We start from the raw sequence: 15,538 nt of genomic DNA, 5'->3' as shown, positions 1-15,538 counted from the left end.
ATTTGTGTCAGTAGATTTCAATTACAATCCATATATTTAAAGGCCGATTTCTCAAAATGAGCTTTTTTTTTACCTATGCTGAGCCATAAATCTCCACTTCAGTAGCACTCACACCAAACTTTACATTTTTATTCCTGTCTATATTCTGAATGTTTTTACAGAGGGATTTGTATATATATATATATATATATATATATATATATATATATATATATATATATATATAATTTGCTTGATTTTATACAACATGTTATTCCCCAAACAATTGTGAAAATACATTGTTTTCTGTCTGTTCTAAGCTTTTTCTGAAAGAGTGACAATATGAGATACCCAAATTTCTCTCTGTAAAAACATTTGACTGTAATATGTCAAAAAAATTAAACAAGAATTTTGAAAATGACAAAGTAAGGTGATAACTATTAGTTGTGTTTACCCTATTCACCAGCAGTGTCTCGCCTTAAAACAGTAAATAGGAATAAATTATATTTTAAAATATATTTAAATAGAAAACTGTTATTTTAAATGTTTTTGCTGTACTTTACTGTTCAATAAACATTTTATTGTTATTGTTATTATTATCAGTATTTAAAACAGTTGATTACATTTTATTCAGGATTCTTTGATGAATAGAAAGATCCAAAGATCAGCATTTCTCTGAAATAAAAAGCTTTTGTAACACTATACACTATACATTTCAATAGCTTGGAGTCAGTTTTTTAAAATTAATTTATTTAGAAAGGATGCTTTAAATTGATCAGAAGTGATGATAAAGACATTTATAATGTTACAAAATACTTCTATTTCAGATAAATGTTGTTTTTCTTAACTTTCTATTCATCAAAGAAACCTGAACATTTTTTACTCAGCTGTTTTCAACATAAATGTTTTTTGAGCAGCAAAGCAGAATATTAGCATGATTTCTGAAGGATCTTGTGACTGGAGTAATGATGCTAAAAAATCAGCTTTGAAATGACAGGAATAAATTACATTTTAAAAGATATACAGTTTTTTTTAAATAGTAGAAATAGTAAAATATTGTAAAAGTTTACTGTTCTTGCTGTATTTTGGGTCATATAAATGCAGGGGTGGTGAGAAAAAGAGACTTTAATGTTTAAAAAACATTAAAAATGTTAAAAAAAAAACTTTTGACTGGTAGTGTATGATCAACACTTTTGTCAGGCATGGTATAAAAATACTTTGTTGAGTTTGTGACAAAACATTTTCACCATCACAGATGGATTCATAGTGAAATACTGAATCCAGCAATTTGCAGTATTTTATACATAAACGTTAGACCTCTTGTTTACATTGAGACCCAATTTGCACTAGACAAAAAAGATACTTATCTTTACATATTTGGCTCCTCATCTCCAAAACGGTTCGACTTTTCCTCTCAGAGAATAGTATTGTAAACGGTTAATCCTGGGGTTTAGCTGTTGTACAAATAAAAAAGTAATTTATGAGGAAATGGCGCCACCATGTGAGAATATTAACGATTACGTTAGCAGCAAACAAAATAAAAGTCCCGTTTCACCACCGCAGTATTTCTTCAAAACTACGTTTAATATTACCGCGTCTGGTTTGTCAGTGTAGCATTAACTAACATTCTTATTTGAATATTCTATAGTTTAAAAACACATATCGTTTTTTAGATATAGTTTTCGATTTTTATATAATAGTTTCGATTTTAAATGACGTAGTGAATTTTGGAAAGCTAGTAGGAAGCAATCCATGCCTGCTGACGTCACTTCCGAATGACGGACTCATTCTGATTCAGGAGGGACGAGTATATTACAGGTAATTGCATTTTTGTCCATAAACTAAGCTTTAAAAATGGTTACAATAGAGAATTATCCCAGGCGTCTCTCTTTGTATACGGTTAAATCTATTGCACATGATACCGTAAAAGCGAATAGTCCTAATAAACATGGTTCAGCAGAAAACCGTAGCCGTCATCCAATTAACTTCCTCTAAAATAAATTCAGCACACTACAAAAAAATCTGCTATGATTATTTACGGAAGTGTTTGCTAGTTAAAATGCACCTTATAGATTAGCCTAAGCGAATTTAGAGTCCTGCGGCTTCTAACACATTCATTACTGCATCTATTAAATGATAACGTGTACTTTTGTGTGGAGAGCATACTCACGCATGCGCAGAGAGGAGCAATTTCATGCGGTCAAAGATTAATTTCATTCTTGTTGTCATTTCTGAGCTCTGTTTCTTTTTTCTTCTACAGACATGAGGTTGAATTTGGTATTAGCTGTCACTCTGATGTCCATCCCCATGGCGCTTGTGCAAGGGGCTGAAAAGAAAAAGCTACAAATCGGAATCAAGAAGAGAGTGGACAACTGCCCTATAAAATCGCGAAAGGGAGACGTGTTGAACATGCACTACATTGTAAGTGTCTGACTGTTCTGACCTAAATATTAGTCATGCTCAAAAAATATGTGTTCTTTTAGCTGTCTGTTTTTATCTGTAGGGAAAACTGGAGGACGGGACAGAATTTGACAGCAGTATACCCAGGAATCAGCCTTTTACCTTCACGCTTGGCACGGGACAGGTCATCAAGGGATGGGATCAGGGTTTGTTAGGGTGAGCGAAAGGACTACAGCAGGGGTTCTCAACCTTTTTTATGCCGGGGCCCACCTCCTTCTCGGGTCAATTTTGCAAGGCCCTCCTATGCCTGACATTTCCTCTAAAAGTATATATATTTTTAAACCTTTTTTATTAACCAAACCATTTGTTTTGCCTTCTTATTCTTCTACTGCATGTTATAAAAAACCTCAAACAAACAAACTTTAAATTAAAGCTGAATTTAAAAGAAAACCCTCTGCTGAGTTCTAACTTTTTAACACACACACATATATATATATAGATTTAAAGCTCCCGAATTCTTTAATTCAGACATTCTTTACAACTTCAGAGTACTTTTTCTTAAGTAAGTGTAGCTGACCAAACAGAACAACAGGGAGATGCCAAAATACCTCTCACTAAACCTGTCCTTTTGAACTGGACTGACGGAATATCTACTGTTTGCATCCATTATAAAATATATATACAAATGAAAAATACAGCAAATACATTCTAAATCTGTCAATGCTGGTGCTTATATGTGCATAAACACCACTGACCCTTACAAGATCCACCTCTAGGGGTGAGCATTCATTATAAAACACTCACAAGACATTCATTTTGACAACTATGCAACTATTTTGAAATTTCACGCAAAAATATATGGATCAGAGCCCCGAAAGCATGAATAGGTTGTGAATCAATAGCGGACTCCGATATACAAGAGTGTCCTACATTACGTGCAAGTCCGTTACTATTACTCTGATCATCTTTACCTTCAAATTAGCGCAAGGGTTTGTTTCATGCAGCCAAGAGATGAAGTAGAGACCTGTTTTCCCACGGGGGTAGAGGTTACTTTTATGCAGGCTTTTGCTGGCGGGAGTGGGACTAAACACGAATGTCGCGGGCGGAGCGAGACAAAATAACATACATTTCTGCGGAAGCCGGCGGGCGCGGGACTAAAAAATCCGTCCCTTGCAGAGTAGCCTATGTGAGCGGAGCGCGGAGTGGAGCGGTGTAATTTTGAATGGAGGGAGGAGCGGATTTTTTAAAAGTCGGAGCGTCGTGGTTTTCACTCGCTCCAAAAACGCTCCATCATGAGAACAATTCACGCCAACTGTCCGTAATATTACTGCATATTAAGCAAGAATTCTCATGTTAAAACTTTTAACCTAGCTTGATAGAGATGAATCACGCAAATCAGAAAGAATGTGAAGGTTATGATGACGGCAATAGACATGAGCGGTAAATTATAGTTCACAAGGAATTAGTTTGTTCCTTCTAGATACTGAATATTTTTAGGTGAACAACACTTATTCACACACAATCGCTCTGTCAATAATGCATTGAAACAAATGTAATGGTATCCGATTTCGAATGAGCAGAAATAACTACGATGAAAACGTATTCTTATTTTCATTACAAACTTTGCACTGCAAAAAGCAGAAATTATACTCTTTTAATGCTGACAATGTTATTAGCTTGGCATAGTAGGAACATAGTTTGCACAGTAGTTTTCCAAACTCTCTTGTTATTTTATTTTATTATTTTTTGTATTTTAATATATGTTATGAACAGGACTGTTATATTTAAAACATAATTATTATTTTTTTTTACGCGGAGCGGTGTTTCTGATATCAGTGAGCGAGGAGTGGAGCGGGAGCGGTAAATAATGAACCCGGACCGGAGTGATTATTAAATACGCGGAGGGGAAATTGTTGCCGCTCCACTCCGCTCACATATGCCTACTCTGGTCCCTTGCAGGTCTCTGATGACGCTTGCGTGCAGCAGTTAGAATTTTTGAGCTGCCGTTCAGTCTGTATTTAACAGTGCGATGACTGCGCCGAGACCAAAGCAATCCATCACAGAAAGAGGCGGGCTTTGATCATTTTAGGATAATATTTAAATTAATTTTACGCCATCTCGCGGCCCACCTGGAGGATCACTGAGACCCACTAGTGGGCCGCGGCCCACCGGTTGAGAATCCCTGCACTACAGCATTACTATATGATCTGAGATTGTGTCATACACCAGTCAGGATTAGGATTTACAGAGATAAACCTAAAGTTAGTCTAATAATAAGGAGTTAGCAGATTAGATTTAGGAATCCCTGGGTATTAAGACTTGTATGGCTTTATATAACGTAAATGGTGACTTTAATGATTATAAATATGTAGTAGAAAACCTATGAAAATCTGTCATTTAATAAAATACACATTTTTTTTATACATATTTTGGACTATGGGAGGGTTCAATGACGTGAAATGGCTGCATTTGATGAGCTATTGGCGCTACCTTTTGCTATTTTTACCATACTGATACAATGCCACATTGTGCAGCTTTTGGTTGTAATTTTCAGTCGAAGGGCAACGAGACAAGCTATGTAAGTCTTTACTGCTTTCTTAGCGATAAGAAGAGGAGAAAAGAATTGTATTGTGGATGAATAAAACTTCCTAAAGACCCACAGTTTTTTTCTCTTCCCTTTAGTCCTGATGCCTTTGAGGCTTTTAGTAGACCACAATGAAATTACTGAAAGAGCTTACAAATGGCAGAGACAAAGAACTCTAAATGCCATCCTGGCAAGTTAGGAACATGTGATGCTTGTCATGACGCCACAGCCACTGAAAGCGTTTCTCAGCTCAGATTTCTCTAGATATCCAAGGGCGTTTAGACTCCTTGTGGAGAAAAATCATGGTATGGCATTTGGTTTAAGTCTATGCTTATATCCATTGCCACCTGTAAGCTCTTTCAGCAGTTGTGTCCTGTATTTTATACATTTTCAGAGTTGTATTGCGGTAAAAATAGCAACAGATAGTGCCAGTAGCTCATTGAATGCAACCATTTCACATCATAATGGTAACCCCTATAGTCCAAAATATGTATAAAACAATGGATTTTTTTCATACATACATTTTTCATGGGTTTTCTACTACGTATTTCAGTAAGAGACTTCATTTATGAAATATTAAGCCATACAAGTCTTAATACTCGGGGTTCCCTTTAAGAGCCATTGTGAAACTGTTAAATATATTAGCATGTGTTGATGCTGTGGCCTAGTGGTCTGTGTTAGGGTTTAAGTTTGACATCTTATTCTATTTTTCTTTCCTTGTGATTTTCTGTCATATCTTTGATGTCTCGATTTATAAAAAGCCTATTGATGTTGAAGCATGTGCTGTTCCTTTTAACTCTTAGGATGTGTGAGGGTGAGAAGAGGAAGCTGGTTATTCCCTCTGAGCTTGGTGAGTATGTTATGGAAAGTAATATGTTTCATAATTTTCAAAATGTATGAAAAAATGATGGTTTTCAGACTATATCTTCAAATATGTGACTGTTTACCTACAGGTTATGGTGACAGAGGAGCACCACCTAAAATTCCAGGTAAGATGATTTACAATTCTTCCTTCAGTTCTTAAAGGGATAGTTCGCCCAAAAATGAAAAATCTGTCATTTATTACTCACCCTAATGCCGTTCCAAACCTGTAAGACCTTCGATCTTCTTTGGAATGCAAATTAAGTTTACCCTTTATAGACAGCAAACCAACTGTTAAGTTTACAGTCCAGAAATGTAGTAAGGACATTGTTAAAATTTGTTGTTAAAATCGTACATTTTTGTTCTAAGGAAGGCTTTGGAACAACATGAGAGCAAGTAATTAATGACAGAATTTTCATTTTTGTACAATAAATGAAAGGTTAAAGCTTATTATGTTAGGGATTCATAGAAGGTTTTTCACCTTGACTTACAGTAGCCCTATAAAGTATTTGGACACTAAAATTGCTCTTAAAAAAACATATGAATGACTTTGTACTCCATAACAAAAATTTCAGTGACACATTGACATCACCTCCATAAAAGTCATTGGAAAAATAAAGTTAGTTTTGAGAAAATATTTAGCTTTATTTGTTTGCAGATGCCACTGTCAAGTTAATATTTATAATATTATTAATTAAAATGCCTGCTAAGTCAGAATTTCTGTTTGTTTTCTAGTTTATTTAAAAAAATCTATGTAATCATAGCAGAGATACTGGCAGAAATATGTCTCACTTTGCAAATCTTTGTTTTTCCACTAGGTGGTGCCACACTCATCTTTGAAGTAGAACTGTTGAGCATTGAAAGGAGATCTGATTTATAGTGACAGAGTTCTGGGCCTGTCAGTCTTAAGCATTTAAAATCAGTGTGTTTGCAGCGAGATCAACGACTGCAGCTGCACGCTACACTGTACTGTACTGGTGTCCACTGTACCCATATAGCAACTTCAGGTGTTAAAGGGAGAGTTCAACTCTATATGAAAACTCCACCATCATTTATTCACCCTCATGTCACTCCAAAAGTGTATGACTTAATACAAACAAATTGTTTAAGGAATGCTGGTAGCTAAATGGTCTCTGTTCCCATTGACTTCCATTGTATGGACAAAAAATTGAATGGAAGTCAAAGGAACTAAAGAATATCCTCTTTTGTGTTGTACAGAAAATAAAAAATAAAGTCATACAGGTTTAGAATGACATGAGTGTGAGTATGTGATTGTTACATGAATTTTCATCTTTGGTGGTGGACTGTACCCTTTAAAGACCTTTTTCAAATATTCAAACGCTTACGAATTTGACACTTTTCCATTTTTTTTTATGTTTCCCTTAAAAGAAAGAATAACACAGCTTTTCAGACATGTATGTAGCACCATTCTTTATTTGAGAGCCTTACTACACGTATTTGGTTGTGAGAGTGCACACAGTACAGTTTTTGCCATTCCAACAAGTTCTGATCATCAACATATACATTTCTCAAATCTTGTTCACTTGAAATTGAATAAACGTTTTATTTACAAAAGATATGCGGGCTTTGAGCTTCATTTAGACCACCAAAGCATCTTCATTCTTAGCCGCCTTCATTTTTGTAAAAATATCAGATGTAACAAATTGGCAAATTCACTCTTATCGGTATTGCTACTCTTCATCCTCAAACTAGTTTCATTTTCCTCAGTCAAATGATTTTTAAAAGCAGTAGTACTAAACACAGACCTGTCTTTTTTGTTTCCTAAAAATGGTAGATTAAAAATGGCTTACAAAACACAAGTACACAATTCTCACCCCCCCCTCCCACTTCCCGCATTACATCAACACACCCCAAAATCTGAAACCCCACATCTAAAAACTATTTTCTGGCCTGCAAAAAATGATTCGCTCTGCTTTTACGAAAGACAGCAGATGTGAGAGACTGACAAAAAAAAAAAAAAAAACGGGTGAAAAGAAATCAGCTTAATTTCCTACTCGAATACAGACACATCAAGCCAAGTCACGTGGCTGAAAAAAGTGTATTAGTGAACAGTGTATAACCGTAACATCAACCATTCGATTCCTTTCCCTAAATCACCACGGGAGTTTTAAGCTAAAGGGACACTACCACACTCTCTACATGTAATATATGCTGAAACAGTACTAAGACGAAGTAAAAACAGTTTGGGGTGTTCAACCTGCAGCTGAGATTGGCTTGGCTGGACTCGTATCATTGATCTCCGTTTGACAGACGCTGTGGTTTAGTGGTTGGGTCTGCATGCCTGCACCTCTCCCCTGGGTTTGGAGTGACAGGTTGGTTTGGTGGTGGTGGGAGGAGCTGTGGTGACCTCAAGGTGTCAGCTCCCCTTTCTTCTGGGGGGTGCTGAGTTTCTGCATCCCTCGGACCTTCTCCAGCAACGCCGCTACGAAATCCTGCAAGTGCCAGAGTGAGAATTATGATGAGAAAAAGCATATTCCTGTTTCAGAGTGTGATTAAATGAAGCATAATCGCATTGTAATGAGTGACTCGGCGGCTTTGAGAGTATCACGACCGCCTGTAATGAAGGTAATTGCTAATGCTATTAATATTCAAAATGGCACTTACATCATTAGGCTTATAACAGTCGACCAGCAGCATCTGAAAACACAAATGGTAAGAGATTTTAATGCCTTTCAGACTAATCTGCTGTTTTTCCAACTGGGCAAAGCGGGAAGCTGACGCAAAATGCTGAAATAAATCTCCTGCTGGAAATGCAGTCTTCAAAAAGCGCTCACGACTGGAAGGATTACTGTCAAACCACCTGCAGATGAAATGTCTGGAGTGCAATTCACCGCAGAAGGGTGAAAGTCATGTGGGAGCGTTAATATTCTTACGAGGAGCTATGTTAAGCGAACAGAATCTAGCAAATGTATTAAAGATCTGATTAAACCTTCACTCGAATGGCTCTCTCGACATCACTCGGCAGATCCAGCAACTCATCCACGTCTATTTCCAGCTCAGGCACCTCATCCTCCTGCAAAATATAGAAGCACTGATGAGAAAGGCGTTAATGGAGAATCCTGTGGAAAAAAAAGAGTCGAAGTGAATAATTCACAAGCCACAGAATGGTGGTCAGATCATGAACTATGTAGTATGAGGTGAAATCAATCAGGGAAACATCTCTTCCGATCTCAGAGAGTTCATGCAGCCTACAAGGGCTGGTCCACATTAAGGTACAAAAACTGTACCTTTAGAGTTACAACAGCTTGTTACAAGGGACAACTTGGTATATACAGTTGAGGTCAAAAGTTTACATACACCTTGCAGAATCTGCGAAACATTAATTATTTTACCAAAATAAGAGGGGTCATACAAAATGCATGTTATTTTTTATTTAGCACTGACCTAAATGAGATATTCCACATAAAAGACGTTTACATATAGTCCACAAGTGAAAAATTGTCCCTGAACAATTAAACTACTCGCTATTCTTCAGAAAAATCCTTCAGGTCCCACAAATTCTTTGGTTTTTCAGCATTTTTGTGTATTTAAGCCCTCTCCAACCATGAGAGTGAGAAAAAATGGATCACAAAATCATACAGCGGACAACTGAGGGACTCATATGCAACTATTACAGAAGGCTCAAATGCTCATTGATGCTCCAGAAGGAAACACAATGCATTAAGCTTTTGAATTGGAAGATCGGTAAATTTAACTTATTTTGTCTTCTGCGAAACATATAAGTATCTTCTTTAGCTTCTGAAGGACAGTACTAAAAATATGATATTTAGGCCAAATAAGATTCTGTTCAAAAGTCTCTTAATGCATTGTGTTTCCTTCGGAAGCATCAGTGAGCGTTTGAACCTATTGTAATAGTTGCATATGAGTCCCTTAGTTGTCCTCAGTGTAAGAAAATGAATGTGAAAATCATACAGTCATTGCTGGAAAGGGTTCAAATACACAAAAATGCTGAAAAACCAAAGAATTTGTGGGACCTGAAGGACTTTTCTGAAGAACAGTGGGCAGTTTAACTATTCAGGACAAACAAGGGACTTATGAACAACTATCACTAAACCAAAAAAAAAAAAAAAACAGCTGTGGATCATTTCAGAGAAATTAAGAATCAAGCATATGTGAACTTTTGAATGGGGTCATTCTTATAAATTAACTTATTTTCTCTTGCGGACTATATGTAAACGTCTTTTATGTGAAATATCTTATTTACGTCAATCGGTACTAAACAAAAAAAACATGCATTTTGTATGATCCCTCTCATTTTGGTAAAATAATGAACATTTTGCAGATTCTGCAAGGTGTATGTAAACTTTTGATCTCAACTGAGCAGAAATCCAGCCATCTCTGGCCTTTGTGCATGACATCCTCTCAGCACAACAGGATGGGCTGATCCTCATGTCGGTGTTCAATTTATTGTGTGCTTGTAAAATAACAATTTCCATTCACTTCCTGTCAGCTTACAAAGAAAACATTGTGTCTCTATCCCCACAATGCTGTCTGATAGCTTCTTAGATTGAGACACAGTGAGTGAATGGAAGCACAACCACAGCCTTAGCCTCTGCTGTGTAAAACCCCAGATTTTATGTCTTATTACAGCTAGTTTGCAGTCACACTCCTTTTCATCAACGATTCGCTCTTATTTAGCTATTCTTGCAGTGCTATTAGTGCCATTAGTGAGTTTATATGTGCTGAGGGAGACGGGGGAGGAAAGCTGCTGTGGAAGGAATTGTCACAAGTTTTTTCTTCCACAGTATGTGCTATTGCAGACACTGAGAAAGCAGGTCTGTTATGAAACCCTTCACACTGACCCATATTGTTGAGTTGCTTTAGCACACTACAGCTGACCAAATCCTATACAGAAGTGCTACTACTAGAGAGCTTTCGGATCCTGCATAGCCAGCAATGCAACTGACTCGTTCAAGGCCCAGAAAGGTAGTAAGGACATTGTTAAAGTAGTCCATGTGACATCAGTGGTTCAACGCTGTGAAACTCTCGTGAATGTGCATCAAAGACTGACATAGAAGAATTTGTTGAATAAAGACATTATTTTTGTTTTAACAACGTCTTTACTACCTTTCTGGGCCTTGAATGTGTCAGTTGCGTTGCTGTCTATGCAGGGTAAGAAAGCTCTCAGATTTCATAAAAAAAAATCTTGATTTGTGTTCCAAAGATGAACAAAGGTCTTATGGGTTTATAAAGACCTAAGGGTGAATAATTAATGACAGAATTTTCATTTTTGGGTGAACTAACCCTTTAAAGTAAAACTCTTTCTCTTGCATCTATTACTGATTACTTACTGACTAATGCAGCAATTCATGAGACAGTAATAGGACTGAGAAGTGCATAATATTGGCCATTTAGAATATTTGTATCTGACTGATCAATGGTATTCTATGGTCAAATCAGGGCTCAATAATGAGGATAGCCAAGGCCTGTTTATGAATTTTTTTATAGCTGTCATGAAGTTAAAATATAGATAAATAATTTTCAGCTTTTACTATGAATCCAAATCATTTTTATTGCAGATAGAATGTAAAAATATTAGACTGAATTTTATGTAATGTAAAATATGTTGCTATTTTTGTCTGTGTGTGTTGTGGGCAGTAAAAGAAATGGCAGATAAAAACACTGGCACACCACAACCAGGCTAGCATTTTTTAGTCCTGCAAATACTGTTGTGTAATGACTGCAAAAAATATAATTTACTGTTGTCTCATGCAACCAATTTTCTATCTAAATTATAAAATTGGGGATCAGATGATTTTTCTTGAAGAAATTAATAGCTTTATTTAGCAAGGGTGTGCGTTAAATTGATCAAAAGTAATTACATTCATGATGTTAGATTATTTCAGTGCTGTTCTTTGAAATTTCTGTTTAGCAAAAAATCCTGTAATTAAAAAAAACTATCACAGTTTCCACAAAAATATTAAGCAACACAACTGTTTAAACACTGATAGTTATAAATGTTTCTTAAGCAGCCAATCAGCATATTAGAGTGATTTCTGAAGGATCATGCAACATTAAAGACTGGAGTAATGGATACTCGAAATTCAGCTTTGCATCACGTAAATAAATACAGTTCAAATCAAAAGTTTACATACACCTTGCAGTATCTGCAGAATGGTAATTATTTGATCAAAATAAGAGGGATCATACAGAATGCATGTTATTTTTTTATATAATACTGACCTGAATAAGATATTTCCCATAAAAGATGTTTACATATAGTCCACAAGTTAAATAAAAATGACCCTGTATGAAGGTTTACATACACTTGTTAATGTTTTTTTTTTTTTTTTTTGTTTAGTGATAGTCTGTAGTGAGTCACTTGTTTGACAGTTCACTGCCTGCTGTTCTTTAGAAAAATCCTTCAGGTCCCCCAAATTCTATGACTTTTAAGCATTTTTTGTGTATTATACCCTTTCCAGTAAGGTCTGTATGCTTTTGACATCCATCTTTTCACACTGAGGACAACTGAGGGACTCATATGCAACTATTACAGAATGTTCAAATGCTCACTGATGCTTCAGAAGGAAACACAATGCATTAAGAGCTGGGGGTGAAAACTTTTGAACAAAATGAAGATGTGTACATTTTTATTATTTTGCCTAAATATCATATTTTTATCATTTAGTACTGCCCTTCAGAAGCTACAGAAGATACTTATATGTTTCCAAGAAGAATTTTTTTTAAATAAGTTAAATCAAACAAAGGACTTATGAACAACTATCCCTAAAATAAATAAATAATGGTAATAATATAAAAAGCTGTGGATCATTCAGGTAACAACACAGTATTAAGAATCACGTGTATGTAAACTTTTGAACAGGTTCATTTTTATAAATTCAATTAATATTTTCTCTTGTGGACTATATGTAAATCCCTTTTATGTGAAATATCCTATTCAGGTCAGTACTAAATAAAAAAATAACATGCATTTTGCATGATCCCTTTTATTTAGTAAAATAATTAACATTTTGCAGATTCTGCAAATGTAAACTTTTGACTTCAACTGTATATTCAAATAGACAGAAGTTACTTTAAATTATATATTTCACAATATTACTGTTTTTACTGTATTTTTGCTTACAAATTGTAGCATTGGTGATCATAAGAAACATGTTTAAAAACATTTTAAAATCTTACCACTCAAAACTGTATGTGTTTCATTTAAGTAGCCACTCTGAGTCCTGATCACCCAGTTAATTTTATAATAACCAGCACGTTATCTATCACACATTATTACTTTCACTGCTCTACAGCACAATTACATTTAAATAATGTGAGCTCAATGGAAAAATGTACACTTGACTGTAAAACACAGCTATTAAAGGCAGGCATTATGCTTACAAATCTATTTATGCCAACCTTTGTCCATGCTACTCTAAAAAAAAAAAAGGTCACAACCGAAACCTGTTTAAACTACTGTAAGTTATGTACTTTGTCAGTATGCATTGTTATCCTCTTAGGTAACAACATTTATCTTCAGTTTTTGCTGAGGTAGGCTGTGATTTAAGACGTGCATTCTAAGCATCAACCTAATTGGACCAAACATTGCTGAGACCAGCAAAATAATGGACAAGTTCTTCTGTCAGACCACATTATTATTCAAATAACCTGTGGGATTCAGATGACATTTCACGAGTTCAAATATGTGTGCTTCTATTTTCCCCTCCCTTGTTATTCAAAAATCACTGTAATGCGTAGGACTGTGTTCAGACATTAGAAACCATTCATCAGAAACCAAGTCAGAGGCTCTCCAGCAAATCCAATGGATTCAGGCTACTTTGTAGTATGACAGTGAGACAAAGCGAAATGTGGATTTTAGCTCAGGATGAGGCCTACCGCTCGGCTGAAAAGAGCATTCAGACAAAATCTCATTTTAAGAGCTGCCTAGTTTTACACGACACATAATCTAGGTCACTTATATTAGCCCTGGAGGTTAAGTCAAGCTCAAAGTAAAGCATGCTTTGCATGTCTGAACAGATGACATCATCACAATGGCTAGAAGGGTGATTCCAAACATCCCAGGGGGTTACAAGGAAGACAAAAAAAAAAAAAAAAAAACTTGTGAGCAGTGTCACCTACTGTAAATATGTGCAATAGACATAACAATCCTACTCAGTGATAATCTCGGTTTTGTGCATCTGTAAATATAACTATACTAGGATTGCAATCCAAGTCTTTGTTCATGCAACTGGAGCTCCATCCATCCATATAGATCTGTCACATTAACATATGAGACAAGCCCACTTTTCGATGAAATATGAATGGATGCATTATGCATAAAGAATGCATTAGGTGCTCATTTTTTTCTCGCAGCACCTGTCCAGCAGGCTCACCTTTGTTTTATGGCTTTGTCTGTAGTTCTATCATGCCACGCCCTTCCATGTGTAAATGCATAAGCAAAAAATCAGCACCGATTAAAAATCAACACATAAAAAATAAAAGATGCCACTCTTAATAAGCAAGCATTTATGAAAGCAAGGGAATTATCATGCAGAACTGACATGACAAATGGAACAAGGGGAATGCCGGTGCACGAGTACTGAAAAGAAAGAGCTGTCATTCCTTGCAACAAAGGATTGCATGCGTTCAAAGCCATGACAGTGTTTTGTATCCTACCTCGCAGTCGTACAGATTCATTAACTGGCTAACTATCCACTCCTCCAAATTCAGTCGTCTCCTCAGCTCTTTTCTGTCATATTTTACGGTCACTCGTCCTTGCTTCTGTGGCACTTCTTCTTCGGTACCGGGAGGTGTTTGAAAATAAACCCGGGGTTGAGGTGTCGTTTCCGGACTTGTTACCGCTGCCATTCTCCCTAATAATAATAAAAAAAAGCTGAGGTGGATTTAATGGCTTAAATAATTAGAACATCAATTCAAAAGAGAGAGCTGGTCATGTGCACATCCACTGCATGTTGGAGAAAAAAGTGCTGGGCCCCCTTTTCTTTAAATGGAACAGACCTTTAGATTACAAGGAGTCCCCAACGGTAGACTGGGATCAGGCATACAAGGAGCTTAGAAAACAGAAGAATTCATCAGACTAATTGTGTGACCAAGGTTTATCAAAGTCCATCTTCCACAAATCCGTCCATCAATTGTCACAGAACAGCTTGTGGGCGCCTCCAAGTGTCCGCGCTGAAATACTAGCGATTTCGTGAACGAATCATTCGGATCTTTTGAATCAGTGAATCAGTAGAGTCGAATCTTTTGAATAAATCAGCGGGTTACTAAAACGAGACTGAGGCGCTACTAACACACTAGTCTATTTTACATTACAATACAATAATTTTATATTTAAGAATTAGTAGTAGTTACTTCCTCGCGAAAACGTGTCCGAAAATTTGGAAGATTTGACTGTCGAGAGTAGGGTACTTTAATAGCCATTAAGTTACGTATTAACAGAAATGTTACAAATAAAACGCACTGGAAGTATACAGACTGTCTGTATGGCCATAAAACACGCAAATACATCTTCAGCCAAGAAAAGCAATTATAGTAATAAACAGAAAAAAAGTGTGATAAATGTAATTTTAGGGCACGTAATATGCTACACCGGGCTGTCAGGGACCACGTCATTACGCAAAAGTAGCCCTGAACGGTATTTGAACTTTCTTGAAACGAACTGTTCAAAAGAACCGAATCCCGAAAGATTCGGACCTCCTGTCACTGAAATACCTCCACGCCAATGTTTCC

At 36.2% G+C, this 15,538-nt stretch overlaps 2 protein-coding genes across 2 annotated transcripts; one reads left to right on the top strand and one right to left on the bottom strand.

Annotated features, from left to right (window-relative positions):
- The first annotated feature begins 1,723 nt into the window (after positions 1-1,723).
- On the top strand, positions 1,724-7,401 carry fkbp2 (FKBP prolyl isomerase 2). Its single transcript, XM_073824403.1, has 6 exons — positions 1,724-1,797; positions 2,240-2,400; positions 2,483-2,595; positions 5,767-5,813; positions 5,917-5,952; positions 6,643-7,401. Exons 2-6 carry the CDS (start codon positions 2,242-2,244, stop codon positions 6,702-6,704), a joined length of 417 nt encoding a protein of 138 aa, XP_073680504.1. The 5' UTR covers positions 1,724-1,797; positions 2,240-2,241; the 3' UTR covers positions 6,705-7,401.
- On the bottom strand, positions 7,229-14,966 carry ppp1r14ba (protein phosphatase 1, regulatory (inhibitor) subunit 14Ba). Its single transcript, XM_073824404.1, has 5 exons — positions 14,807-14,966; positions 14,465-14,661; positions 8,775-8,858; positions 8,450-8,482; positions 7,229-8,277 (listed from the first exon to the last, which is right to left on the bottom strand). The coding sequence occupies exons 2-5, from the start codon at positions 14,654-14,656 to the stop codon at positions 8,194-8,196; spliced, it is 393 nt and encodes a 130-aa protein (XP_073680505.1). The 5' UTR covers positions 14,657-14,661; positions 14,807-14,966; the 3' UTR covers positions 7,229-8,193.
- Positions 14,967-15,538: the final 572 nt, after the last annotated feature.

This window comes from Garra rufa, chromosome 19 (assembly GCF_049309525.1).
Source record: "Garra rufa chromosome 19, GarRuf1.0, whole genome shotgun sequence".
Classification (NCBI taxonomy): domain Eukaryota; kingdom Metazoa; phylum Chordata; class Actinopteri; order Cypriniformes; family Cyprinidae; genus Garra; species Garra rufa.
Note: the sequence above shows the minus strand (reverse complement) of the source record. Positions and strands in the feature narration are given on the sequence as shown.